This window comes from Vanellus vanellus (genome assembly GCF_965231255.1).
Source record: "Vanellus vanellus genome assembly, chromosome: 3".
NCBI classification, from domain to species: domain Eukaryota; kingdom Metazoa; phylum Chordata; class Aves; order Charadriiformes; family Charadriidae; genus Vanellus; species Vanellus vanellus.
In genome coordinates this window covers 124,153,232-124,179,960 of record NC_138907.1, presented here as the reverse complement: position 1 = coordinate 124,179,960, position 26,729 = coordinate 124,153,232, and the positions used below count along the sequence as shown (strand labels likewise).

General features: G+C 40.3%; 1 protein-coding gene across 1 annotated transcript; it reads left to right on the top strand.

Moving 5' to 3' along the window:
* The first annotated feature begins 53 nt into the window (after window positions 1–53).
* MMUT (methylmalonyl-CoA mutase) lies at window positions 54–22,061 on the top strand. Its single transcript, XM_082481014.1, has 13 exons — window positions 54–85; window positions 1,366–1,777; window positions 3,917–4,284; window positions 5,025–5,182; window positions 6,575–6,746; window positions 8,284–8,532; window positions 9,845–9,956; window positions 11,254–11,369; window positions 12,028–12,143; window positions 17,500–17,631; window positions 19,925–20,072; window positions 20,187–20,354; window positions 21,638–22,061. The coding sequence occupies exons 2-13, from the start codon at window positions 1,399–1,401 to the stop codon at window positions 21,764–21,766; spliced, it is 2,247 nt and encodes a 748-aa protein (XP_082337140.1). The 5' UTR covers window positions 54–85; window positions 1,366–1,398; the 3' UTR covers window positions 21,767–22,061.
* The last annotated feature ends 4,668 nt before the right edge of the window (window positions 22,062–26,729 follow it).

Sequence of the window (26,729 nt, the reverse complement as noted above, 5' to 3'; positions counted from 1 at the left end):
GGCCCTCTGCGCATGCGCCCGTCTCTCTAACGCGCATGCGCAGTGCGGCGCGGGGTGTGGGCGCCGGCGGAGGGGCCGACAGCAGGTAGTGGGGGGGCGACCGGGGCCCGGGGTCTGTCCGGAGCCCGCAGCCCGCTCAGCGCTCCCGTCCCTCGGGCAGGCAGGGCCGCGACCCTCCGGGGCAGCCCCCGTACCGACCTCCCCGTCTCTATTGGCCGCCGAGGGGGGCGTGTTGGGGGCGGGCTGTGGCGGCGGGGGGGTTGCGCGCAAGCGGTCTGTCAGGGCGGTGTGGGGCTGCCAGGCCAGGACGGTGCTTTCTGGGCCCTTCTCCCCACCTCCCGTTGTGGGTGCTGTGGTGTGGAGGGAGAGGTGCGGAGGAGGGTGACCGGGCCACCCTGGGGTTCTCGGGGGGGGGATCGTGTTGGGTCCCCTGCAGCAGCTGAGGGGGAGGTTGCCTTCCATCCTCTGCAGGGAGCTGAGTGCTCCTCTCTGCTCATCAGGTTATGTGTATACTACACATAGCATAAATGTTATTAAAGCACTTGTGTGGCGTGCGTTGCTGCAGCACCGTAACAGTGGTAGAGATGCTTTCCAGTTTTATGCAGACTTTCTCATAAAGGTGTCAGGGAAGTGTGTGTTTCCAGGGAGTTGTGAAGGAGATGAGGCAGAGAGGAGGTGATGGGCCTTGGGAGCCAAGTTGGAAAGGTTTTGGCTTGGGGAAGAAGTGTAGGGATAGGGTACAGAGAGCAGAAGCAGAGGAGCTTACAGCTTTCAGGAGTTACTGGACTTACTCACCATCCCAATCTCATGCATGGTGGGATGAGCTCTACATGTGTTCTTGCACACTGCATTTTTTTTCCTCTGATTTTCGTCCAGCCTAAGCAACCTTTCCAAAGTGTATGACATGTCAGCAGTTTTCTGACAGTCCTCTGCCTTTGGAGTGTTGCTTTGATGTTGAAAGTCCCTCTTTGACATAAAGGAATTTGTAGATGAGAGGGAGAAGGGAAGGTGAGAAGGTAGCCAGGCCTGTCATCTTCATGCATAACAGTGGCTTTTCAGGGACGGATAAATGATGGTGCTGCTTAGGGACTGAAACAAGTTACACATTTCATATGTGGATGTAGATGAGTTGTAGGAATGTTTTCATTAGTTAGAGGAGAATGTAGGATTTTTCCTGAAGTCTGTTTGTGCATTGTCTGGTTGAAAGGCAAGGGGAGGTGGTATCCATCAAATAAGCAAGTGAAACACTTAGTTTCCTCCTGAGTAATTGTTTTGGCTTTAGCAAACTGCTTGACCTCTCTGTGCTCATTTCTCCCATGTCAGATTTGTATTATGAGGCAAACTATGTGTGTTTATGTTCTTTAGCTTACCCCATACTTGTCAACCAGTGAGGCAGGCATGCTAAGAGCCAAGGATGTTCTCCTGCGCCTGCGGCCCCACCACTGCACGTGCCTGGCACAACTTCCAGCCTACAGGATCGTGTGGCGTTTGCTGCATGGGCAGCCCCTGCACCCCGAGTGGGCTGCCCTTGCTGAAAAGCAGCTCAAGGGCAAGAATCCCAAGGATTTAATTTGGCACACCCCGGAGGGTATCGACATCAAGCCTTTATACTCCAAAAGGGACACAAAAGACCTCCCTGAGGAGCTGCCAGGGGTGAAACCTTTCACTCGAGGACCCTACCCAACTATGTACACATACAGGCCATGGACTATCCGCCAATATGCTGGCTTCAGTACAGTGGAGGAGAGCAACAAGTTCTACAAGGACAACATTAAAGGTAGGACAGCTGATTTGGGAAACAACATTGCCTTGCAGAGCAATGGGGAACATTCCTGTGGTGAATTACATGGCAAATGTGATTAGTCTGCCTTGTGAGTTTTGATTTCTGATAGGCTTTTCCCAGTGGTGCTGTATTTCTTTAGTATTGGGAAATTGGATCATTTCTGGAACTGTCCTTGCTTCATTTTGCTATTGAGGTAGAAAAATGAATGCGTTAAATGCTATTTTTAGTTATTCTGCCTTGACTCTAACAGAGACAAAATTTGGCTGCGTCCCAGGGCCCAATCAGCAAAGATCATGGAGCACTTTACCCTCATTTTGTGACAATGAGAGAAGATTATAGTGAAAAAATCTGTTGAACTTTGACCCTTAGCACTTCTAGTGTTAGCACATTCTGGCATTTTGCATTTCCATCTCATGTTGTAAGTTTTAAATGAATTTATATAAATACATTTGAATAGTGTCATTCATGGTGTACTAGTAAAGCCAGCTTCCTAAAAGTATTGGTATTTTCCTATTTGAGAGCGGTTTTCCCAATATTTCTCCAGAGTATTGTGCTTTGCAGCAATTTGTTTAGCTAATAGCCAGAGTGTCATCATAATAGACTATTGAGTTAGGCATTGTAAAACCACTACTAAAAAGTTGTTCTTCGTAGACTGAAGCATTGGTTTTACACCAGCCATACATCTTGCAGTTGTTTGAAGCTAATTATAACCTTACCAGTCAAAACAGCAGACTTCTGAGTAATACATCTGTGATGCTTTTATTTCCCACTTTACGGGCCTTTCTACTCAAACCATCACTGTTTAGGGCAGGGGAGAAGAGCTGTTTGGGGATTTTTACCTCTTGCCGTATCATGGTTAGCTAATATGAAGCAATATTAGCTGCTGCAGTATTCTTGCAAGTATTCTTGATTCTTTCCATTTATAAAACTCGCAGTAAATTAAAAAATAATAAATGCAGTGTATTAGAGGTTTGCAAACAAACATTTCAATAGAAAGATTGTTCTGAATATATTCTGTCTTACTGCTGAACGTTGCTGCTGAAGCAGAAGTGCTAACATTTGGGTTAGCTGGTAGCACAGCTCAGTTACTCAAGAATGTTTGCTGCCAGGAATTTTTCATCTTTATTTGAGTTTTGACATTGTGATATTTTATCTCTGTTGTTGTGTTAACGGTTGTATTAAGATTGAATTATGTAGTATAGCTTCTGAATCTGACCTAATTGTAAAGCATTTTTAATAATTCAAGTCAAATCTCTCTGTAATTAGAGGAATGCTGAAAAAGAATTAATTATCAGCTCTTATAATTGCTGAAATTCCTATTGCTTGAAACTAGGCAGAAATTTAAATTTTTGTCATTGTGCTTCAGAGCTAACACCTAGCTTTTTAGATCAAAGACAGTAGCTGGTATCTGATGATTAAGAGCTCTGCCAATGTTGAGAAGTGGACTTGCAAATGCAGTAGATACAGTTACTTCAGGAACAGTAGTGCTGGTCAGAGGGTGAATGCCTGGGGGTAGCAGAGTTTCAGGTACTGCTTTCAGGTTGCAGCAACAAGTGTGCCAAGAGCTCTAGCTGTCCTGTTCCCTGCTTTATATGAGTAATTTTCTCCTGCTGTAACTTTAGAAGTGCATCACTTTGCTTTACGAATAAACAACATATGTCACTAGAGCCAGGGTAACAGCCTGTGTGTCTGTGTTTAATTTGTGATAAAGAGAAGGTAATGTGACGTAGTTTATCACACTTTTGTTTCCAGCTAAGCTGAGTTGAGTTGCTATATATAAGCCCTGATATTGTCTGTCTATGCTCATTTATAACTTGTGGTTAAACTGTTATTCAGTAATTTGTTAAGCATGGTAAGCTTATTGTGTGGCAAAGCTAGAAGGACTACATTTTTTATTTTTTTATCAATCGAAAGCTTTTTTATTAAAAAATTAGGACTAGAAGAGACCTTGGACATTTTTGGGGAGGGAACAGTGTTTAACATCAAAAATTGGTTTGTCGTCCAGGCCTGGAACATGTAAAATAAAATCAATAAATTTAGATCCAGTTCTAATGCAAGTGTGTTCAACACTTCTGAATATCTCTTTCTGTTGTTTTTTGTTGTTTTGTTTTGGTTTTTTTCCTTTTCATTTAGCTGGCCAGCAAGGATTATCTGTTGCTTTTGATTTAGCCACCCACCGTGGCTATGATTCAGACAATCCACGAGTTCGAGGAGACGTTGGAATGGCTGGAGTTGCCATTGATACAGTGGAAGACACCAAAATCCTTTTTGATGGAATTCCTTTAGAGAAAATGTCAGTTTCTATGACAATGAATGGGGCAGTCATTCCCGTGTTGGCAACATTCATTGTAACTGGAGAAGAACAGGGAGTGCCTCAGGCCAAGCTGACAGGGACGATCCAAAATGACATCTTGAAGGAGTTCATGGTCCGAAATACGTACATTTTCCCCCCAGAACCATCCATGAGGATTATTGCTGACATCTTCCAGTACACCTCAAAGGTATTCATTGTTTAAATGTATTTACTTCTGTTATTATATCTAGTTAACTGTTTATGAGACACTTTATAGAACAAAGCAGAAGAAAGGAAGACCTGTCATAGTGAGGAATGATGTGGTTGTGGAAAGGGCTGGGAGGAGAAGTTAAGATCCCAAATCACTTACAGCATAAATTTTAAGATTTTTAAGTCAATCCAAATCAAAGTCAGATTAAGGTGAGCCTAATCCTGAAAGGACGGCAGGAAGCTTGGAGATGGGGAACAGATAGGCTGTTCTTTGCATAGAAAATAAGAAGCCAAATACTTAAGAAGCATTTCACAGCTGTAAGAAGGACTGAAGAGGTAAGAAATCTAGAAGGACTTCTGCTGCAAAATTGAGTATGAGAAGCTGATAATGAAAAGAGTGAAGTCCTGAACTGATGAGTGGAAGTTCAGTACTACCAGTTGTTTTTTTAGCTGTGTTTTCATTGGAGAGGTGGAACACAGCATGTAATCAAGAAAGACTTATGATGGGCGATAGTTTAAGCACAATGAATGCTGCAAAAAGGTAAAAGCATGTAAACTATACATCTGCAAACACGATTTAATAGAGATGGGTTGTATTTGCAATCTACAAAGAATGGATTGTTTGTGAATGTTGGTAGAACAATTGTCTGATCCTCCCCTCTTCTGCTAGAATCCCATTAAAGGTCACTTAGTCCAACCCCCCGCAGTATGGTACCATGTTGTCTTTTATTTTTGCAGTATATGCCAAAATTTAATTCCATTTCAATCAGCGGATACCATATGCAAGAGGCAGGAGCTGATACCATTCTGGAATTAGCTTATACTATAGCGGATGGATTGGAGTACTGCAGAACTGGACTTAAAGCTGGCCTTACCATTGATGAATTTGCACCAAGGTGAGCTAAAGAAATTTGCAAGTATAAGACTCACTTTTGGTAACCTTCTAGAATTTCATATCAGATTCAATATTTTTACACATACACACAATATTGGCAATGCTCACATTGAGGGTAGGTTTTGTTTTGGTTTTGTTACATGGTTTCAGCGGTAGGAATATTTCTAGTCCAACAGACACTTAGACTACAGCTGTGCTAATAAACTGAATAAAGCTCAAGTACAAGCCCAAGTATTGTCAAGGTCTGTTGTGACAGTTGGTCTCTGGGTCAGAAAGAAGATCCCTAAGCTGTTATATCTGATGCAGTTGTAGCTTTAGAACTGCAGTATGCAGCAAGAGCTCTCACAGTTCTTTTATACTGTAGTATTATTGGTTTTTTTCATTAGTGTTATTTTGAAGTAGTTGGGAAAAAATGCTTAACGAGGGGAGGTTTGGGAAGTTAAATATACAGTTGCAAATTTCCTAAAAAGAAAATTTAATTTTAAGCAGAAAATTGTATATTTGTGCAGTTACTGCCAAACTAGGCAGAATTGCAGTTTCAGCGGTCCAGTTGATTTACAGATTCCCTAACTATACGGTGAGTCTGAAAAACAAAAGGCATGGTTCACATAGCCTGTTGCACATTCAGACTATAGGAGACGGCTGAATTAACCTGTTTCAAAGGTCTGTGGCAAAATCAAAGTGGATCATCGAGAAAAAGGTACAGTCTTATTTTCAGACTTTCTAATGACGGAGAATCTGTAAGAGCCTTTGGAAAATTGTTTCAGTAGGTAATTTACTGTTAAAACAGTGCATATGTAGTATAATGAGTTTTACCGGCTTTAATTATGCATATTTACATTTATAAATTATAGAAGCTGTAAGTAGGAAAAAATAGATCAATTAGTCTGTTCCCTGATATGCTATCCAGTATTGAACTGATGTTTGATTTGGATTTTGATTAAAATCAACAGGAAAAGGATGAAGGCGTGCTTACAACATGTTATGTCTACTCATTATAAGTAGTTTGTGAGCATAACTGCACTATTAGATTGTGTCCAGGAGCATTCCCTGGCACTCGAGTGTCACAGTCTGTATTAGTGACATGCTGGAACACTGCTTGACCTAGGGCTCTCCCAAAACAGTCCCTGGGGACAGTTTAGCGGTTTCAGAGACCATCGTCACTGGCAGTTTGCCTGCAGTCATCTTGTTTGGAGGCTAAGACAATTTATTGACATAAATGTATATCATTCCATAGCAAATGGCATCAGTGTCCAGGAGCATTCCCATTATCTTATGTCTGGCTTATATCTGTAAAAATAAATTAATCAGAGACCTTGCTGTAGGACTTCTTTACTAAAACAGATATTGGAATGGTTTAGTGTTTTGTCCGGTTCATGTGCTCTTATTACAGGCTTTCCTTCTTCTGGGGAATTGGCATGAACTTCTATATGGAAATAGCTAAGCTGAGAGCTGGGAGGCGGCTGTGGGCTCACTTGATAGAGAAAATGTTTAAGCCCAAGGATCCCAAATCTCTTCTGCTGAGAGCTCATTGTCAGACTTCGGGCTGGTCACTCACTGAGCAGGTTAGAAATTGCACTCTCATCAATTTCCTCATTTAAATATGTTCTTATGGTGTATATCTTAAAGGGGGCTGCTGGTTTTATTCATAAAAATGCAGCTTTCTGAAGGGGACAACCTGTCTTATTCTTGTTTTATTCTTTTTTTTCAAAGTGAAGGTAATGTTTACTTACATTACAGGAATGCAGTAAAGCTGAAACAATAGAATTTTCTGAACAGTAGCCTTTGCAGGTCCTCCAATGAAAAGTGTTATATGAGTGCAAAAATATTAATGTTACCAAAAATATGTTTAACTGTCTTCCATTGTCCAGTGTAAATATATTTCTGGCTGGATCATAACCCTTTTTTCCTGTCTAAACATTGTTTTTATCTTAATATAGCTCCTCAGTTCCCAGTGTTTGCTCCTTCCAGGTTTCAGAGGGCAAATGCATTTTCCTTTGGCCTGCCTTTAGATAGGAATCAACTCACAAATTAGGTTTTACATTCTTGCTCATCCAAATCACATTTTTCTGTAATTCTTTAAATGGAATACTTGAACCAGAAATAGACTCCTGTGTAGGTAGAATAACCATGTCCTTGTAAAATAGTGATACTAATGTAATTTCTTTATGGAAGATAATGTAATTCACAGTTCTTGTGATTCATTATGCCATGTTCAAGGTCCTATTACATTGGTAGCTCTTAATTGTTTTGGATATATTTCACCCCGATTAAGAATGTCAAGAATTAGGTATGCAATTTGAGCTACTGTTAAGTTTCCTCAATAATCACATTAAATAAGACAGGCAGCTGCAGTGTGTGATTCTTCACTCTCTCGGAACATACGTCACCCCCTGGAGAACATGATAACTCCTCTTTGACTGTACAGGCACGTGTATACAATTCAACTGTCTAGATGTCTGAAAAGAGCAGATAAAAATTTTGACCTAAAGGCAGACATTATATTCTGTAATACTGACTCTATTTCTATACCTTGTACTCCAGATTATCTGTTTGTTTTGGTTAATATCCCAGTTCTCCCAGAGATACCTTTCAATTTTATAGCACCAGCAAATTTCAACTGTAATTCCTACTTTTATGTAATGCTGTCATTAATGAAACTATTAAGCATATTTAGTTCCAAAATGAATCTTGACTAGTAACCTGTTTGACAGATGTGCTATTCACTGCTCCAGGACTTCTGGAATCTGAGGATGGCAGACATCTGGACTACCTGTTCCATCTTCTCCAACTTGGATTAATTAAGTTCTTTGAAACACCACTAAATATAAGTTAGGCTTTGCTTTGTTATTATGACCAGTTTACTCATACACTGATAATTTTGATTTTCTTTATGGATTAATCTCCTTGTCTGAGATATTGGTAAGTTATATATCAGTTTAATTGGATGGTTTTTATTTTCTTTTTTCAGCTTTTGTTACGATTTACAGTGTGTCAGTGGGGAGCCTTGCATTCATTTCATTGCAATAGTATATGTGTGACTAATCTGCCTCAGCCCTGTGGCACAACTGTTGAGCTTCAGAGCTCTCCTTTTCCTTCCAGGATCCCTTTAACAATGTTATCCGTACTACAATTGAAGCGATGGCTGCAGTGTTTGGCGGTACACAGTCTTTACATACAAATTCATTTGATGAAGCCTTGGGTTTGCCTACAGTGAAGAGTGCTCGCATTGCTCGGAACACGCAGATCATCATTCAAGAAGAGTCAGGTATTCCTAAAGTGGCGGACCCCTGGGGGGGATCATACCTCATGGAGTGCCTCACCAATGATGTCTATGAAGCTGCTTTAAAGGTCAGTTTGCATCACCTTTTATGCTTTGTGGGAAAATTTTAGGTATAGGAGTTTTGAGAAATGTGTTTTAAGGGACTACTTGTTACGTTGGTAACTTCTAAAGAGGGAATTATTTTACTCTTACACCTCAGTGATTTCTTTGTAAATGAACTTCACAAAAATACAGTGTATATTTAGAGAAAGAGAGACTTCAGCCTTCTAGTAGACTACATTCAAAAGGAAAATATCCCATTGTGGAACAAATAATCAAGCCCTGCAAAGTCCCTTGCACACTGAAGACTGTCAGTTTGCTGGGGTCTCTGTTTTATTTAGAAAAAAATAAGGTTCAACAGAAGGAAGAGTCAAACCAACCTACTTAGTTATATTCCTACTCGTGCCTGTGATCTGCTTCAGACTTTAAAACTAGAGCTTACTGAAAGCGAAGTTTTATAGCCAGGCGTGTAGGCAGACAGTTGTCTGGCCGTACTTGAGTATTATGCAGAACTTAGGAGAAATTTTTCTGTTTGATCAGAATATTTTTTTCAATAACGTTTTTCGCTGCCAGTCATTACTTGCATTTGAAAAGTACTCTTCAGGAGTAGTCTGACGGGTGGCAATCCTGCATAAAGATTTGTGCCTACATGTCTAGCCTACAGCTAAACCTGGTGATTCTCCTTTTGAGCAAATTATTGCATAATTGCATGGAGTCTCAAATTGGGCTAATACAGGCCCAAACACTAGCCTGGAACTGTACAGACACTGTTAGCACATCGTCTGACGTGTTTTTTTGGTCCTAGTCAAATAGGTTGCTTCTAGGTAGTGCCAGGTATGGTCTAATTGCCATTTTCAGTAAGCAGTTTGAATGCTGTCACCCTGTCTTGGAGCTGAATGGGCTTCTGCTGCGTGAGAGCTGAACCATGCCATACCAGTTGTCTTCAGGATCAGAGAACTGACCCTGGCTTTTTTCAATTTATTTGTATTTGTATGCATGGAAACGTAAGGGCTGGTTGGCAGGCAGAAGTAAGTGCAGAGTCAAGGTCCCAAATTTTAAGCCTCTTCATCCATGGTTGCTACTGATTGAACAATATGCCATGCACTGTTATTGAATTCGTGGAGTTTTGGTAATAAAAATGCTTTTTTTTTTTTTTTTTTTTTGAGATGTCTCTTAATTTATACCAAAACCCGTGGTCAGAGACATGGGGATGGGAAACGCTTTCAGAGCACAAGGTTGTGTATATATAGATATAATAAAAAATTGTATGGCGGTACAAGTACAAAGCTCGTTTTGTGAACGCTGCTACTACTCATTTTCTCATTGCTTTTAATTTCGCAGCTTGTTGAGGAGATTGAAGAAATGGGTGGAATGGCCAAAGCTGTTGCTGAGGGGATTCCCAAACTTCGTATTGAAGAGTGTGCAGCCCGAAGACAAGCCAGGATTGACTCTGGTAGGGAGCAGGGAGATGAAAGGAGGGAAACTGCCAATAGAATACCTTTGTATAAATTTTTTTTACGCACATTTTCATTGTTCTTTCTCTTCTTAGTTTAGGAGTAGCAGATTTTGAGTGATAAAATGGTAATAGTTTAACATCAGTGAACACTTCTGAAAAGAGATGGCAGTATTTATGAAATACAGTACCAGTATGAAAACAGTCTTGGTTGACATATTTAAGACTAGATTACACAAAGCACTAGAAAGACTATTTTAAAGGAGTATTTTGGACCTTCAATAGTCGATCACTTAATTTCTAATTAAACTGTGACTCCTGAATTTAAAAGCGTGACCGCCAGCAGATGGCGATATTGAATGTAGCTGGCCAAATTCCTGGTTTTGCTTGAGAGCTGCCCAGTTTTCCTGAAACCAGAAAAAATGCAGTCATCTCAGATTAGTGGATGATACAGCTCTTTTTTTGTGAGACAGATATGTGTATATGCATATGCACACATATAGTAAGTATACATGGAGATTTGTATACACGTGTGCTTATAGCTCTATTCTGCTTTTTGTAGCCTGTGTTCCAGTAGCAGTCCAGTAACAGAAACTAAGGATAACTTGAACATAAAAGAAGTTGTATGAACTTTCTTGTTTGGAGAATAAATTTGAAGCAGGTCTCTAGGACCGATAAAGAATAATCAATAAAGTCCTGTATTTTCTCTTCAAAGGCAAATTACTTCTTGTTGCTTTGAAAAGTGTAGTAATGTTATCAGGCACTGCAAGTAAAAATGGTTGTGAAGTCCATACTGGCTGAAAGCTAAAATAGAGTTTTCCAGCATGATAAATTAATTTTTATTTACGTGGAGTAGCTTTAAGTAGGAACTTCACTTTCTTATTTACCTGGTAAATCAGAAAAGTAAATGCAGAGCAGTGCAGGAGATCAGCACTTCTGCTTAATTCCCTATGATTCAGTTATGTAAACTTAAAAAGAGAAAAATAGCTAATGTATATTAGTGAGTCATTACTAAATCAGTTTGTAAGATAAATATTGTTCTGTTTCAAATCTTTTTTCTGGCCCAGTATTCATTGAGTTGAATGTTCATGTATCTAATCATCTCTCATCAGAAAATGTGGAAAATAAAGACTTAAGTCCTTCCTATAAGAACAAATTTTAAGTATTTGAAATGTATATAGTTATAAAGCAAAGTGCTGCATTGTATTGCTCAAAATTTTCTTGTCCTATTAATATTGTGTCTTTTCACAGTAGTTTTCAAATGTATTCTGAGTTTCTGGTGTTTCACTGGAAATAGGGTCTGAAGTAATTGTTGGAGTAAACAAGCATCAGCTAGAAAAAGAGGAGACAGTCGAAGTTCTGGCTATTGATAATACTTCAGTCCGCAACAAGCAGATTGAGAAGATTAATAAGGTGGGAACTGCCTTCTTAAAAATGAAAGAGTGTGATTGCAGATAGAACTAGAGTAATGCTAAGGAAAGGTGGCCTTCCGGAGACTTGACCCTCAAATTTCTGAGAATCTGCTCTAGTCTTTAGCGGGGAAGCTGGATTTCTGTTCATCTTCAGTGGAGGCTGATGGAAAATCTCAAGAAATGCAGTATTAGAATCCAAACAAAAATGGTTTTGTTTTGTTCATTTGGTTTTAATAGTTATATTTCAGATAGTCTTGTGAATATGTCTAACCTTTCAAACTTGAGAACTTTACATTTTCTGAAAGTAAGATAGAAAATATCTATGCAATGTTTTGCTCTAAAAGTATGTACCATTATCTAATCTCAGATGATTTGGTGCATCTTTTCAAGTGCTATTAAGGGAAAGGGTTACGGAACCACCAGTCGACATTCACTTTTATAATTAGTCGAAATGTAGATAAAATGGTTTTAGAGTTACTTAATGGACTTGTACATGTGTTTTGAGGTCTGAGACACCTTTTTACTTTTGAAATATATAGCATATATTGACAATTGACAATTCCACGCCTCCAGAATTAATATCAAAAAGTCTTACTCACTCGACTTCTCAGTTGGCCTTGTAGTTTGTTTTACCTTAATATTTTTGTCCTCCACTTTAGGTGAAGGCTAGTAGAGATCAAGCAGCAGCCCAGCAATGTCTCACTGCTCTAACCCAGTGTGCTGCTACTGGGGAAGGCAACTTACTCGCGCTTGCAGTGGAAGCAGCACGTTCAAGGTAGGGGGGTGGGGGTGAATATCCAACTGCTGTCTAAAAATCAATGTTTCATTTTCATCTTTCAACTGCTCTTGGGTATGGTGTCAGTGAGGTTGCTGGCTTGAGATGTTTTGGGGTTTTCTTCCAAGGTGGAAGTAAAAGAAGACTGCAGTTAGACATTGTAAGATAGTCTATTACATTCTAAAACAGTCTTTTAAGGCTATGCTTTAATTTCTCACAAAGAACACGGATACAAAGAATCTCATATGAAATGATGTTGTTCATACACATTGTGTTGTTTACAACTCAGACTCTTACCAGTTTCAGGTCGTAGCTAGGTTTCTCTGTCACCCTGCTGTTTCATAGGTCACGGAGCTTAAGAAGTGGCTGAGATGTGAAAATGGATATTCACAATCTTATCATGGTCTGTTGCTTCATCCTTCCTTGCACCACAGATTGGTGTGAAAACATCTTTTGATTGAAAGAGAAATAACTTTACTTAGCCAAGCAAAGATGTAAAAGATGCTCTTGACTAGAGCAGTGAGGCATCCTTTAGAGTCCAGTGGAAATTTTACTTTTTTCACCTAAGGTGCTTTTAAGACTGTTTTCATTCCTGCTTCAAAGTAAGTGCCAGTCTCTAGAATAGATCACATCTCTCTGTTCCTTAATTAACTAAGTGCCCCAGAAATGAGCAAACCAAATTCACTCCGTATTGGGCATTGTCCTGTTTTTACTGTGGTGTCTCAAATTCCTTTGTTCCCTTTCCTTGAACACTTAACAGCCATATTTTGAATACATTTTCTGCCACAGAGAGCTTGTCACAGTTCTGCCAGTAGCACGTCTACACCTGTCTTGGAACTATAAAGGTCACAGGAGGGTAGTATTAGATTTATGAGATATTCATATCTTTTTACCAAAACTGACCAGTTAACTGCTAGTTTCTCACCTTGGTGACCTTGTTTTTATTATTTGTAAAAGCATTCGTGGGCTGCAGATCTACTTGTAAGTTGCAAACACAAAACTTAACCTCTGCCCCAAAACCATATATGGGACGACCACAGAAAGAAGTGGTCATGGTATCTGATAAAGAGTGTTTGAAGGAGGACTGTGAGCTCTGAATGTTGGGGAGCCTTTCTGTTAGGGGCAACATGGGAAAAGATTTTCAAGAGATCGCGTGTAGTTAGGCGTAGATTGGGTGTCATCAGGTAGGGCTATGAGATGGATTATGCTAAATTCTTTCTTGTCTCCTTCATCTGTGGTGCAGTTTTTCTGTCCCTCTCCAGACTTGCAGTTCCTGCTGTGCCAGCTATCGGTGATGGAAAAGGCAGGCATGAAGTGCAACGCAGCATGTAGTGCTGCTTCTTTGTCTGCCCAGTCTGTGTCCTCATGGGACTTTGTCACCTGATCACTCAGCAATACCTCTCATTACTGGTGAAAAGCAGAGAGACAGCAGCAGTAGTGTGAGCCTGAACAGGCAGAAGGTGACAGTCCTAACAGGCTCATTATGGTCATTGACTTTCTTTCTTCAAATTCATATTTGGGCAGCGTAGCCTCTACAGCTGGTTGTGAACCACTGGGAGAGAGCCATAGCACAAATTTCTGAAGGAGATAGATCCTCTGCCTGATAGGAGATGCTGAATTGAGCAATGTCCTCTCTGGCCATCACAGCTGTGCTTGTATTTCATCCCATTGACCTTGTTGAATTGGCGAAAAGCTTAGCGAAGAGCCAAGCTCCTCTTATTTGGAAATCCCCTGCTTTTGAGTAGGCTAAGGGAATCTCTGAACAGTTCAGGGCTCTGATATAGCACAGTTGGTCAACAGTAATTCTGAGCAGTGCAGAAGTTCATAGGATGAAGGCTACAAACATGCTGTCCTTGCCACAAGTCACATTGTAAGGGCTGTAGGCTAATAAAGCACAAAATGGAGAATATAGTTATCTTTTGGTCTCCACTTCAAAATTTTAAGTTTACTTAAAACCACAGATTTGGTTGTAAATTACCTGCTATCCCAAAACAAAGGGTGCTACGAAAACATGCAGTTCTGCTCAAGGCAAATGTGCATGACAGTTATATGAAGGAAACACAAATTTATACAATAAAGGCAAAGTGACTTCTGTTCTGTCAGTTTTGCATAATTGTCTAGTAGGTTTTTATCAGCATACATCGAAAAGACTGTAAATTAATAGTAAGAATTGTTGCTTATGCTACTTCAGTTTTATAGTAGTGAGATGAAAACAGTTGTCTCCAGAACAAAATTTTGCTGTAAAGATAAACAGAAATGGAAGCGGTTTTATACATCCAGATCATAAAGAAATTCTCCAATGTTATGACTAGCTCATTAAAGAAAAATGTAACTGTCATGAAAAACATGCTTTTCCTCTTCTGTTAAGAAGAGAGGCTGTTTTCCTGCCTCCAGACAGAGCTGTTCCACTGTGGATGCATAGATGGCACCCATGGATGCAGCAGGACTAAGTGGAGATTTTTTTAAAAAAAAAAGTTAATTGGTAAATAGTAGGAAAACATTCATGAATGTAAAAAGCCAAACTCCTATTAATACTTAGGAACTTTAGATTTAAAGTGTTGCAAGACTCGGGGCAGAATTTTCAAAATATTCTAAAGGGATTTCAGAAAGGGATTACAGAAGAAATAAATGCATTTCATTTTTTTGTGCAGTACAGAAAAAAACTTTATGCCAGCCACCAGATTATACTTCAATAAAATTGATAGCCCAAACCATTTATTTCTCCCTTGTTACACGAAACTTTCATTCACACTTTTACTTAATAAGAACAGAAAAGCACATCACAACTCCATCTGCACGTGCTGCGCTTTGATTTAATACTGGTTGTACTCAGATGCTGCTTCTGCAAAATAGAAGGAGCAGAATGATTTATCTAAACTTACAGTTTTCTTTAGAAGAAAAGACGCCTGTTATGCCACTGTAAGCCTTTAGCAAACAGCCAGTGTTTACACAGGCGTAAGTTGTCAGTGTTGATGCATGGGATGTGTCTGTATCAGGCTGCAATCTGTGATGACTGGCACTCTGAGGGGGAGGCAGTATTTATAGATCCTATTTTTAGGTCTGCTGCAAACTTGCTTTTTAACCTTGGGACATCACTTAATCTAGCTCTTAATGCAGTCTACTTTTCAAATTTTTCTTAGTAATATCAGAGAACAGTAACATTAATTAGATTATATAGATGTCCTGAAAACAAACAAAAAAAAAATTATATAGTGAGTAAGGTCTGTGAACCATTGTAACTCAGTGCTTGCTAAGCTTTCTGAGATCTTACAGGTGAAATTAAGAGTATTACATAATGATGTCAATGGTTTCTGATGCAATCACGGACAGTTTGCTTTATAGTTTTCTAAATCATGACTAATAAATAAATACAAAGAAGGTATGAGACTGAGTCCCATTCACACATAGCCATACAGATACTATAAATTTGGTATTACTTTGCATTAGCTGCTTTTCTAGACTGTGTTCCTCCTAAATCCAAATAAGAACTCCTTAGTGTGCTGAGGACGAAAATGGATAAAAGCAGAGGACTTTAAAAATATAATTCCAGAAAGCTGGGGGAAGGGAGATGACAAAAAGCGGTCAAGACTGTGTCAGTAACGTGACACAGTCTTAAAAATGTGTGTTACAGCGTGATACTGTCTCCTAGACAAAGCAGGCCAACTGTGAAGAGTGACCCTAGAGAGAAGAGCCCAGCTTCAGGCAGATGCATTATACAGGTCTTGCCTATATGCTCAAGATAGGATTTCTGCCATTTTATGTTAGCGTAGTTACAGTTTATAACTGTGGTTGTTTGCTGGGTATAAAAAACATGAGCTAGCAAAAGAGCAAAATAACTGGGGGGTCACAGGAAGTAAAATATCTCTCTGAAATTTACAGAAGGATTCAGGTAATACAGAAGAAATCCATCTTCTGTTACGTGGGCTGCATGGCAGGTTGCATACAGCAGGAATCGGATAATAGCTGCTGAAACTGCAAACAGCAGAAGGAAAACTGAGTACAATTCATTTGGCCATCCCCTTGGAAAAGTACATGCACAAGAAGTTGCATCTTGTCCAAACATCCTTTGAGCATTTTATATAAAAGCTTTAGAGGATGCTTAATCTTATTTTGTGTTGGAGTATCTTATAGTTAGATGCAATATGACAGGAGAAAATGTGAATTCCAGGGGTTTCAAATGTGCTTAGCAGTAGCTGAATGGATGGGGTTTGGTCTCTGTATTTGTAAGCATACATTTTAAGTGTTTTATAAGACTAGTATTTTTCTTTCTTTCCCTTTGACAAAGTTTGCAGCAAGTTGTATCCATTTCTTAGTACACACACATTCTTTGGTCTTTTTCTATTCAAGTATAAACTGTTTTCATCAATATTTTAGATGCAAGATTTCATCAAGAGCTCAGCAGCATGCCTTCAAAATTGTTACAGCACCAAATCCCAGTTAATTTCATACCAGAAGTAAGCAGCTTGCTGTGATGCAGCTACTAGTTCACCTGCTCTTTCTCCATAGATGAGTTGATTTTCCCTTCTAAGTAGGTTCTTTTCATCAGGTATTTGGTTGTGGGCTCAACTGTAATTAGAGCACAGCATTGGGTTTTTTTGGTACAGCCTGCATTATAGATTTTATGCAGAAAGGTGGAATCCATTAAGGATGAGGTTTTTAAATGCTTTGGGACAGGGGTCGTTATTTCTGATGTTTGTGTTTGTACAAGAAGACAGCACAGCCTCTAGTTTGCTTCTAGCACATGTGCTACAGCAGTAAAACGTGTATTATATTCAACATGCAGTGTCTCCAGTAGAAAACAAAACTTGTAACTTGTATGCAAATAGATTTCCCAGATTCTTCTGCATCTCAGTGGATAAAGGAGCTATGTCAGGAGTAGCGAAGAAGAATAAATACTAAAATATAAACATCAAGGGAAGGGCAAACACATTCCAGTTAAAAAGTTGGGCTTCGGTCTTTTCTGTGTGTTCTTTTTTTTTTCTCTTGATTTATATTTTGAATTTTAGTATGAGTCCAAATGCAAGATCTTGCAGCCTGAGCCCCAAAAAAATTCCCAGTTGAGGAAATTTTATTTCATTTCCCAAAATAGTTTGCCATGCAGTGGTCACCATTGCCTTGTCACTTGTAAAATCACTTCTCAGCAAAACAGTATTTCCTTAAAAATACTCTTGCATGTTCTATTAGTGGATGACAGTGCGGTGAGTCAGATGTTCAGAGTTGTAGCACCAAAGGGGAAGCAAGCATAAATGAATTTGTCCTGCAGCAAGACAAATAGTTGTGCTACTGCCAGTGATTTCTGTATTCTGTTTTCATGTTAGCCTCCTGATAGCATCAATAATTTGTTTCTGTATCTTAGGTGCACCGTTGGAGAAATAACAGATGCAATGAAGAAGGTGTTTGGGGAGCATAAAGCCAGTGACCGAATGGTGAGCGGAGCTTATCGCCAGGAGTTTGGAGAGAGTGATGAAATTCTTCATGCCATCAATAGGTAAGAATAGCTTCCCAGGAAGCCAAACACAGTCTCACATTTAATCCATTAGATACATGTGCTACTCACTGTGCCATAACAAAGGGTTCCCCAAACCTGAATAACATCCCCAGATCAAAAGAAAGACCTGCACAGTCGTTCTCATGCCTGTAAAAAAAGTCAGCAGAATGAGAAGAAATAAATTCAATAAGAGAATAGTCAAAACTTAATTGAGCTTGTATTTCCTTGCAAACAAAATCAACTGAGGTGGTGTTATGATTTGAGGATTTTGTTCAGCCGTAAGATTAAGAAGCTGAGAAAATTTGCCTGAAACTCCCATATATTGGATTGCTTCTTTTGAAGACTCTGTAATGGTAATCTCTACAAATATTTCCAGCAATTTGTATTTGCAAAACCTGGTTTTGGTCTGCTCATAAGGTGTCCCTGCAACTTCACTCTTACTGTTTCTAAAATTGTAAGGCTAAAATCTGGATATCCGCATACAACTTCCAATCTATGAGTGTTACTTACTCGTATCACAAGGGAGAAAACATCAGAAGGTGGTAGTATGTGTGAAAACAGTGCCCATTTGTGCCTTTTGTCAGCTTCTGCTTTGCTGCCATCCTCTGGGGTGAAGAGACTGAATTGCTGTAGTGGGCGGTGATGTAATATGAATCGATGCTCGTAAGTCCCTGCTGTGTTGGGGCTTATACATTAAAGACTTACAGGATCTCTTACAAGGGAATTACGTGATGGCTTCACAGTGGTGATTTTTAGCCTGATTTGAAAGTAGTTGTGCTGGGGGATGTCACCATCGGGTTTTATTTCAAATATTTATATTAAACTGTAGTATTTGTAATTATGTATTTACATGAAACAGAACTGAACTGATTCCTTGAGAAGATATAGCTCCCTTTTTTACATACCTGCCTTTATGTCCAATATCATAAGTACCTGTTAGTAAACATGGTAATGAAACTCAGTTTACTACATGTCACCTTCTCACAGGCCTTCCAAAAGTGTGGTTTCACGCTTGCCCCACACTCAAACCCAGCCCTGAGTTGCAGTGGCTCAGGTGCACGTAGTCAGGTGGGCTTGGAGCACCTAGAGCGGGTCTTGTTGGGAAGGAGCCTGTGGGTGGGGAAGTAAGAAACCAAGAATACGGAAACAGGAAACAATACAGAGAAAAGGATTTTAAAATATCACAAATCAATTGAGATACCTACTTCATTGATGTTCTCAGCAGTCCTTAGGAATAGAGAAGGCAGGCCCAACTCCTCTACATCCTCAGAAGCTTTGCCAGTCTGCTTCATCAGGCTCTCTTGACATAATTGCTTTTTAAGCTGCCTGAGGTCTTATTTTTCCACTCTTACATGATGCATTTTCCTGTCCTGGAATCACCTCCTGAGACTATTCAAATCTGTGCTGATAAATGCTTTATCTAGAGTGATTCTTTTCCCCAAACTAAGCCACTGGATTCATACAGTGATCAACCCATCCAGGTCAGCATATGGTTTCAAGGCGCACCAAATCCATACAACTCCATCATTCACAGAATACTCAGAACAGTACAATGTTAAAAAAACAAAACAAACAAACAACCAGAAACAACAAAAAAAAAACCAACCCAAAACCAAAAAAACAACCACCTTTTATTTCTGAGAAGTGATAGTCTTAGTGTCCCCACTCTGGGACAGATAGTGGCAGTACATGGATAAAGAAAAGTAAGATGAAAGATTAATCTCTGAGGCTGTGGTTACACAGTCACTTTTACTCAACAGAGATCTGAGCTGCCACTAAGCAGAAAAAAGGAGGCACTGGAATGAGCGCACAGAAAGGGGGATACGGTAATCCTTTTCTGCGCGGACTTGTGCCCAGATGAATGATGAAGCACAGTATGATGTCTGGGACCCATTTTTACAGCCTGTGTGCTATGAAAGTACTTTTGAAATAATTGGTCATAATTATTCTTAAAATCTAAAAATTGTGGTTTAGTTAGTTGTAATTCTGCTCATAGAGCCCTCAGAGAATTCAGTATTTTGTCCATTAGAAAGCAGAAAATTAGCAGAGTGGTTTTCTTTGAAAAGGAACGTTTTATTGTTGAGGCTAGTAAATACAAGATATCAGTTAGTAATTATATAACATGAATATTAACATAGTATGCTGACTACATAGACAAACTATGCCTTAGAAGATCTTTTGATCTGACGTACAGAAGTGATGCTACAGTTGCAGGCAGCGCTTTTTTTATTTGTTGAAATACTTCTAATGATTCTCAGTGACTTACAATGATACAATATGTGTTTTCAATCAGAGTTAACAAGTTCATGGATCGTGAGGGGCGCAGGCCTCGTATACTTGTTGCAAAGATGGGTCAAGATGGCCATGACAGAGGAGCTAAAGTTATTGCTACAGGGTTTGCAGACATTGGCTTTGACGTGGACATAGGTCCCCTCTTCCAGGTATGACTTATTGAGCAGTGTCCAATGTATTTCAAATGCAGCAATTTTCCCTCTAATTCTGGTTCAGTAGCCAGGCTGGGGCTGTTACTTGTCACTAACCCTCTCTCCATATAGACCCCTCGAGAAGTGGCCCAGCAGGCCGTTGATGCAGATGTGCACTGCGTTGGTGTGAGCACACTTGCAGCAGGTCATAAAACTCTTGTGCCTGAACTCATCAAAGAACTCGACGCCCTTGGCCGACCAGACATTCTTGTCATATGTGGAGGTGTCATCCCCCCTCAGGTACGGGTCAACATCATTTCCATCAGGGTTAGGAGACTAATTTACTGTGTCTATGCTGTTTTTAGCTATTTCCTATATCTGTTAATGTCAGAGGTGATTTACATTGCTGAAGGCTGCTGTGTACAATCACCAGGGTCAGCACGGATCCGCAGGATGGTCGCAGAGTGCTGTCAGGTCTCATTGATCTGGTTTTCTGTACACCGCGTCCTGGTTTAACTTCACAGTGTTTGTTGGATGGAATATTAAGTTGTGTTGTGAAAAGACTAGCCTCAGGGAGATGTCCTTCATGCTCTGCTGTTTCTGATTACCAGTACCTTGCATATTACTGATAAAGGCTAGCTCCTGTCTTAAGAGACTTTATGACTTCAATAATGGTTCAGAAGAGGCACAGCTAGTGACTAAGACACGTGGTGCCTCCCAACACCTATAAGCTACGCATTTCATTCACTGTTTAGCCTCTCCTCATGTTCCCCATCACCAGGCCTCGGTGTTGCCTCTCATTCCCTCTGCTTGACTATTTCTCCTAAACTGTTGAACAGTTTGTTGGATTCCCTTGCAGTCAGATCTGTGCCTTTGCCTCAGATTTTTCCTTAGCTCACCCACAATGTGCCTGGCTGTATCACCACCTTTAGAGTCATCTTCTATCTAGAGAAATTCAAACTAATTTTCTATATAAATCTCCTGTTACTCCCTTTTCAGGAATGACAGACTTTGAAATTGAAGAAACAAAACTCGTCATATTTTTCTAAGAGACAAACTGTGTTCTGTCCAGTCTCTCAATGGGATGCTAACTAGCCTGTGGTTGCAAGAGCTATAATATAATCTATATAGAAGTTAGAGAGACTACGTAACTGATTCCCAGGTCTTTCTGAAATTTCAGGACAATCATAAAATTGGAGTACCTTAGATTGCAAGAGACCACTGGCGGTCATCTGGTCCAAGACCTTGTTTAAAGCAGTATTTTCAAAATTAGAAGTTAGATCAAATTTAGATGAGGTTATTCAGGGTCACATCTGGTTGACTGATTATTTTCCAAGGATCTGACCTTAGTCTGATTCTAAACAAATAAAACCTTTCCTGTAGGTGCTTTTTCAGTATTTCTTTTTTACCTCCTACCTACTGTTTTTTGCCGTTTCCCTTGATGCTGTGCTGCCTCTCTCTGGAACTTGTTGCAAACGCTTTCTCAGGCCCAGCACACAGAATAGAGCATACACCAATCATAAATCAATTATCAATTTTCTGTTGCACTGTTAACTATAGATCTTCAATTTCTTTCTGAACAGGACTACGACTTCCTCTACGAAGCCGGCGTTACCAATGTGTTTGGTCCAGGGACTCGTATTCCAAAAGCAGCTGTCCAAGTGTTGGATGATATTGAGAAGTGCCTGGAGAAGAGGCAGCAATCTATGTAATGCTGAAATTTCACACAACGCAAACGGCCTTATACTAATCGCTTACAGAATGTAATCATGGGCAAGGGATGGCCAGCCACATACCTTTGGTTCCACTGCCCTGTGGCCTGGTGTTTCGTGCTTTCTAAGAAAGTCGTAAATTCTCTGCTTGTTCTAGTTGAGGATTATTTATATATGTACCCACAAGAAAATTTTATCTCTAGAACTATGACTTCAGGGAATGAAGGGAATTTAGTAGATGGGTTTGTTGAGTTTTTTTGCAGATGTGCTGATAAATAAAATATCTGTTACAGCCCTTTGGTTGATCTCTTTTGCATGCAGATAACTTCTTTTGAATTTTTTGGCAAGCATTGTAGACCTAGAAGTCTTCAGGCAAAATCACTAAAGTTCAGCAGAGATGTGATTGAATCCAGCAGCATTTTGATGTTAACGTTAATCTGACTTCACTCTCTTTAGAAACGTGTAAGTAGATTAACCATAATTTTTCAAAGTTCATGGTTTGTTTAATAAGATACAAATCCTGCACCTGGCAGGAACCCGTGTAGGAGCAGCTGTGCACCTCCACTCTGTCTGCATCACTGCCCTGCCCTCCTACTTCACTCCTTCTCAAAGGAAGTTCATTCCAGTGCTCCTTCTCCTTTACTTAGTTCTGTGGTTTTGTCCAGTTATTGTTCTTGCTATCCCTGTCTATTGAGCATTTGGACCTTCTTCAGGTAAATCGATCCTAAATTCTCAGTATTTTTCTCTCCCCTCCAGTAGGAATTGGTTTTATACATGTGAAAAGTCCTTTGTGGAATCCCTGCAATGCAAATGGAGTGATGCGGATCTTTTGAGGGGCAGTCTGTGGCATTATGGCCCTACTCCACTTCATTTTGCCTTACTGCTCATTGCATCCCATCATAAAATGAGACTACAGCCTTGCTTGTATCTGCCTTGTGGTAGAAGAGGCTGTAGCACGTTTCTAAGAGGTTCAGCGCCATCAAACTTCATTCAAAATGAGGTTTTCTGCAGTTGGCTGGAAATTAGCAGCTCCAATTAATAGCATTGTATCCTCACTTCAAAGTTTGCAGTTGATGAGATCTTTAAATAAACTTATTTGATGGGGCACATGCCCGTAGTCTCACACTGCTCAGAAACAAGGAGGTTAACTGACTTACTGTTTTCTTTTCTGTCTTTATAATTAAGGGTTATTGATCGCAAACCAGACCTTTGCCTTGAAAACTCCTTGGGGGTTTATCATCAACTATTTATAAGTATTTGATTCTCTCCAAGAAAGATTGGTATGGTTCAAACCAGGATATACAGAAAGCAACAACAATAGAAATAAAAATTACGTCTTTTCACAAGCCTTCTTGCCTGCCAACTGGAAAAATACATAGTCAAAGTGTTGGTGATCTCTAAACTTTATAAAAACACTGATTTCATTTCTTTCTTGCTCTCTGTGGTCTCTCTGCTCTTTGATAATGTATATCATCTACCTATGTTTGCCTTATAGAGCCCGCTTTTTGCTTTTTTAACTCTCATGATCTTTAAAATCTGCATCTTATTCCCTTTGAATCCAATAAAAAGATTCCCACCAACTTCAACTGGAATTGCTCCAGACCTCTAATGCTTGAAGGAGGGCCCTTTAAAGCTCTGGACTAGGACTGACTGATGTACATTGATTCTCTCTTGCCACACCAAGGTTGGAAAACAAAATGGTGAGTCTAGGGAAAGAAGAGATTTCTCACCCGGCACACAGTGTTTGTATTAGGCTCTTTAAGGAACAAAAATATTCAAGTGAACAGACTTTTCCTCCAAGTGAGTCATCAGTTCACTGCCTAAGCAGAGATTCCTTATGGGATGACGAGCTAAGATGGAACATGCTTTTCCCATATGTTCTCTGCTGCCGGAGCAGCGCAGCCGTGAGTGTAGTGCGTACTGACAAGTTGATGCCGGGTTGTCAGCCCGCATCGGTAACGGTGAGTGGGTACCAATGGAAATCTGGGATGCTGCACACGCTCCTCATCTACCTGGCGGCTTCAGAACAGCAGGCTAGTGAGAATTGGAGTTAGTGCAAAATCAAGTAGGTAGTCTGCAAATATACTGAAACGTTTTGTTTCAGTTTGAGTTTTTTTGGCATATTCCAGGACAAAATGATAACTGTAAACTGTGGGACTAAGCACTCGGGTCTTCCCAATAGGAATGAGCAAGGTAGCGGTAGGTTACTGTATGGCTAAGTCATTTCGCTTAGGAAGTTCCAAAATAGTAGATGTTTTTTAATGTGTAAGATATTTTCTATTTTGCAAAGATGCAAGGGATGCAGATAGGACAAAGCACTGGAGATTTGGAGGTCTTAATTTATGGACAGGATTGTCTTTCATGAAAGAAGCTATTGATAAAGCAAGAACTTGAGTGTAGAGCACCAAGTCCCAGGTCAGTGCCCTCACGGTGGAACAAACTTTCTACTTGATTTTTAATAGTAAAGTAACCTCATGGGCAGGGCAGATGGATCCCACAGAGGACAAATTTCTATACAGGACTAGCAACGTGTTCTTCATTCCGAGTGTTTCACAACCATCAGGATTGGTGCTTTCGCACTTGTGCTAAGCTGTTCATCAGCCAACCGGTGCTTTACAACCATAAGCAGCACCACCATCTCAGCTGCGTGGATGAGAGAAGAACCCAAGACCAAGTTTAAGTGATTTCCTGAAAGTCATACGGTATTACTGGCAAAGTAATGGGGTGGGACCCAGGTCGCCGCACTGTTGGCCTCGTGCTCTAACTGCTAGAGCAACGATCTCCCTCAAATAATTGATCTTTGTTCGGAAACAAGTCACATTTAATTTTACAGATGGAAAATAAACCATAAATGGAAGTGATCTAGTTCTGTAAGTTATTCCTGTGCTGAGAGGGACAAACTGCCTAGAAGGTTTTTCAAGGTAAGGCACCGAATTCCAATTTATTTTAATGCAAATCGGGGGTCTAGGTGTATTATTGAACTCTATATGTCATCATCTGAGTAGGGACCTCCATTTATCCTCGACAGAAAGACGGGAGCCGAAGGCGGCTAGCTCGGCTGTGGATGTCCGCATTGCCAACTGCCACAGTTTGGTGAGAGAACTCCTACTATGTGAGCGGGTTAGATGCTCTTGGAGTTTTTACCTTAAATATTTGTACTGGGATGACTACGCTGGTGATTGCAAAACATAAGATGCCCGGATTCGCTCCCGAGGTAAACGCTTTGCATTCTGCTTCGCTGTCTCAGGAGTTCACTTAGTTGACAACACCGTCAGGGGCTGGGCAGGAAATACCATGAAATTAGAGTTATAATTTGTCCATAAATCAGGTTCATGAAACTTTAAGAAAAAACAAGAAGTCCCCTGTAGAGTATGCTATACTTCCTTTCCTCGTTCTCTGGTCAAGGGCAGCCCCGCTTTTTGATTTTTCTGTATATGACATAAAACCATCTAAAAATCAGAGTCTCCACTGGAGAAGTTTGGATTTGCTTCTCACTGAGTCTGAAAAATGAACAAGAGGTTGGAGCCATATTTGATACACAAACACCTGGACTTTGAGCTTTAAAAATGACGTACATAAACAGGTAATAAATGAGGCTATTAAAGCTTTATACGGCAACATTAACAATATACAGATCTTTTGGTTTTACAGAGATTTTGTCTATGTTGTGGAGTGGCGAGCTTTTCATATTAAATATACTTTAAAAGCATTTACAAGCGGGTGTGGAGCTGTTCTGCCCCCAAATTTTTCACGGAGGAAGCTGACGTTCCATTACACTGTTACTGTGCATCTCATTGTTCCGCTCACAAATTTGCAATTAGCAGATGGGAATCTGTATTTTGCTGTTTATTTTAACCATCAAGCAACGGAGCGAGTGAAAGCAAAAGCTCTGAGGTGGAAGATTGTTATTAAAATAGAGTTACGTTTTCCCTGTCAGGTTATTTTTTTAAAGCTGAAGAAATGCTGGTAATTGACTTTTACTGTAACGAGTCTCTTTTCCAGCACGTTAACATTGTCTCCACCCGCTGATGCGCTCCTCTCTTGTTCTGCACTATTGTCCCTTTTGCATGTCCCTCCACCATCTCCTCGCCCTCCCCCAAACACACTTGCATAACGCTCTCCTGCCTCTTCTCCTCTTCCCAAACATTTCCTTCCAGCTTTCCCATGCTCCCCTCTCAGTTATGGGTATTTTCTCCCGCTCCCCACATTCCTCTTCCTTTTCCCCATTTTCTGGGCCTTGGGCTGTCGGAGGTGACTGTTTCCCAGAGGATGCTTCACCTCTTCCTCTTTGGGACAGAAGACTGAGCGTAGTCTCATTCCGTACAGAGCATCTGTGAGTGACAGCCCAGGACACAATAACGTCGCCCTGGAGGCCAACTTCATTTAGGAATTTTTCACAACTTTTTACAAATAAACCTGTTTTAATCTAGTGGAATATTTATGAGAGCTGGCGACGCTGCCAGGGGCAGGGGTTCAGGGGAAGGTGAGCTCCTTAAAGTTTCCTAACCCCCGACTTACTAATTAGTTTGTGCCTTAGTGTACGTTACAGCTCATGTCTCATTTTGGTTGCCCTCTTGCAATCCACACTCCACAGAAACAGAAATTCTCACGGCCACAGAATTTCAAGCCTGTCTTTCAGTCCTGCTCTTGGCCTTAGCTCTACTTTATAAAATGAAACTAATTATTAGGGTTTGAGTGGGGTAGAAGTTTTCAAGAACTCAAAGTCAATTCACTATTTTTTTTAGATTGTCTAAAATCTGGGCCAAATCTGCCTGTGATTTAACTCTTCTTGCCTGCACCGAACCTAATGCAAAGACAGACATGGGTAGCTGAGCGAGCAAGAACCGCTGCAGCCATCAAGCCGTATTTTGTACAAACTTGTGTTTGTGCCCTTTAAAATCACAAACAGTAAGTCGGAGAGAGAGAGAGAGAGAGAGAGAGGCTGTAGGAGCTCATCCTTTCC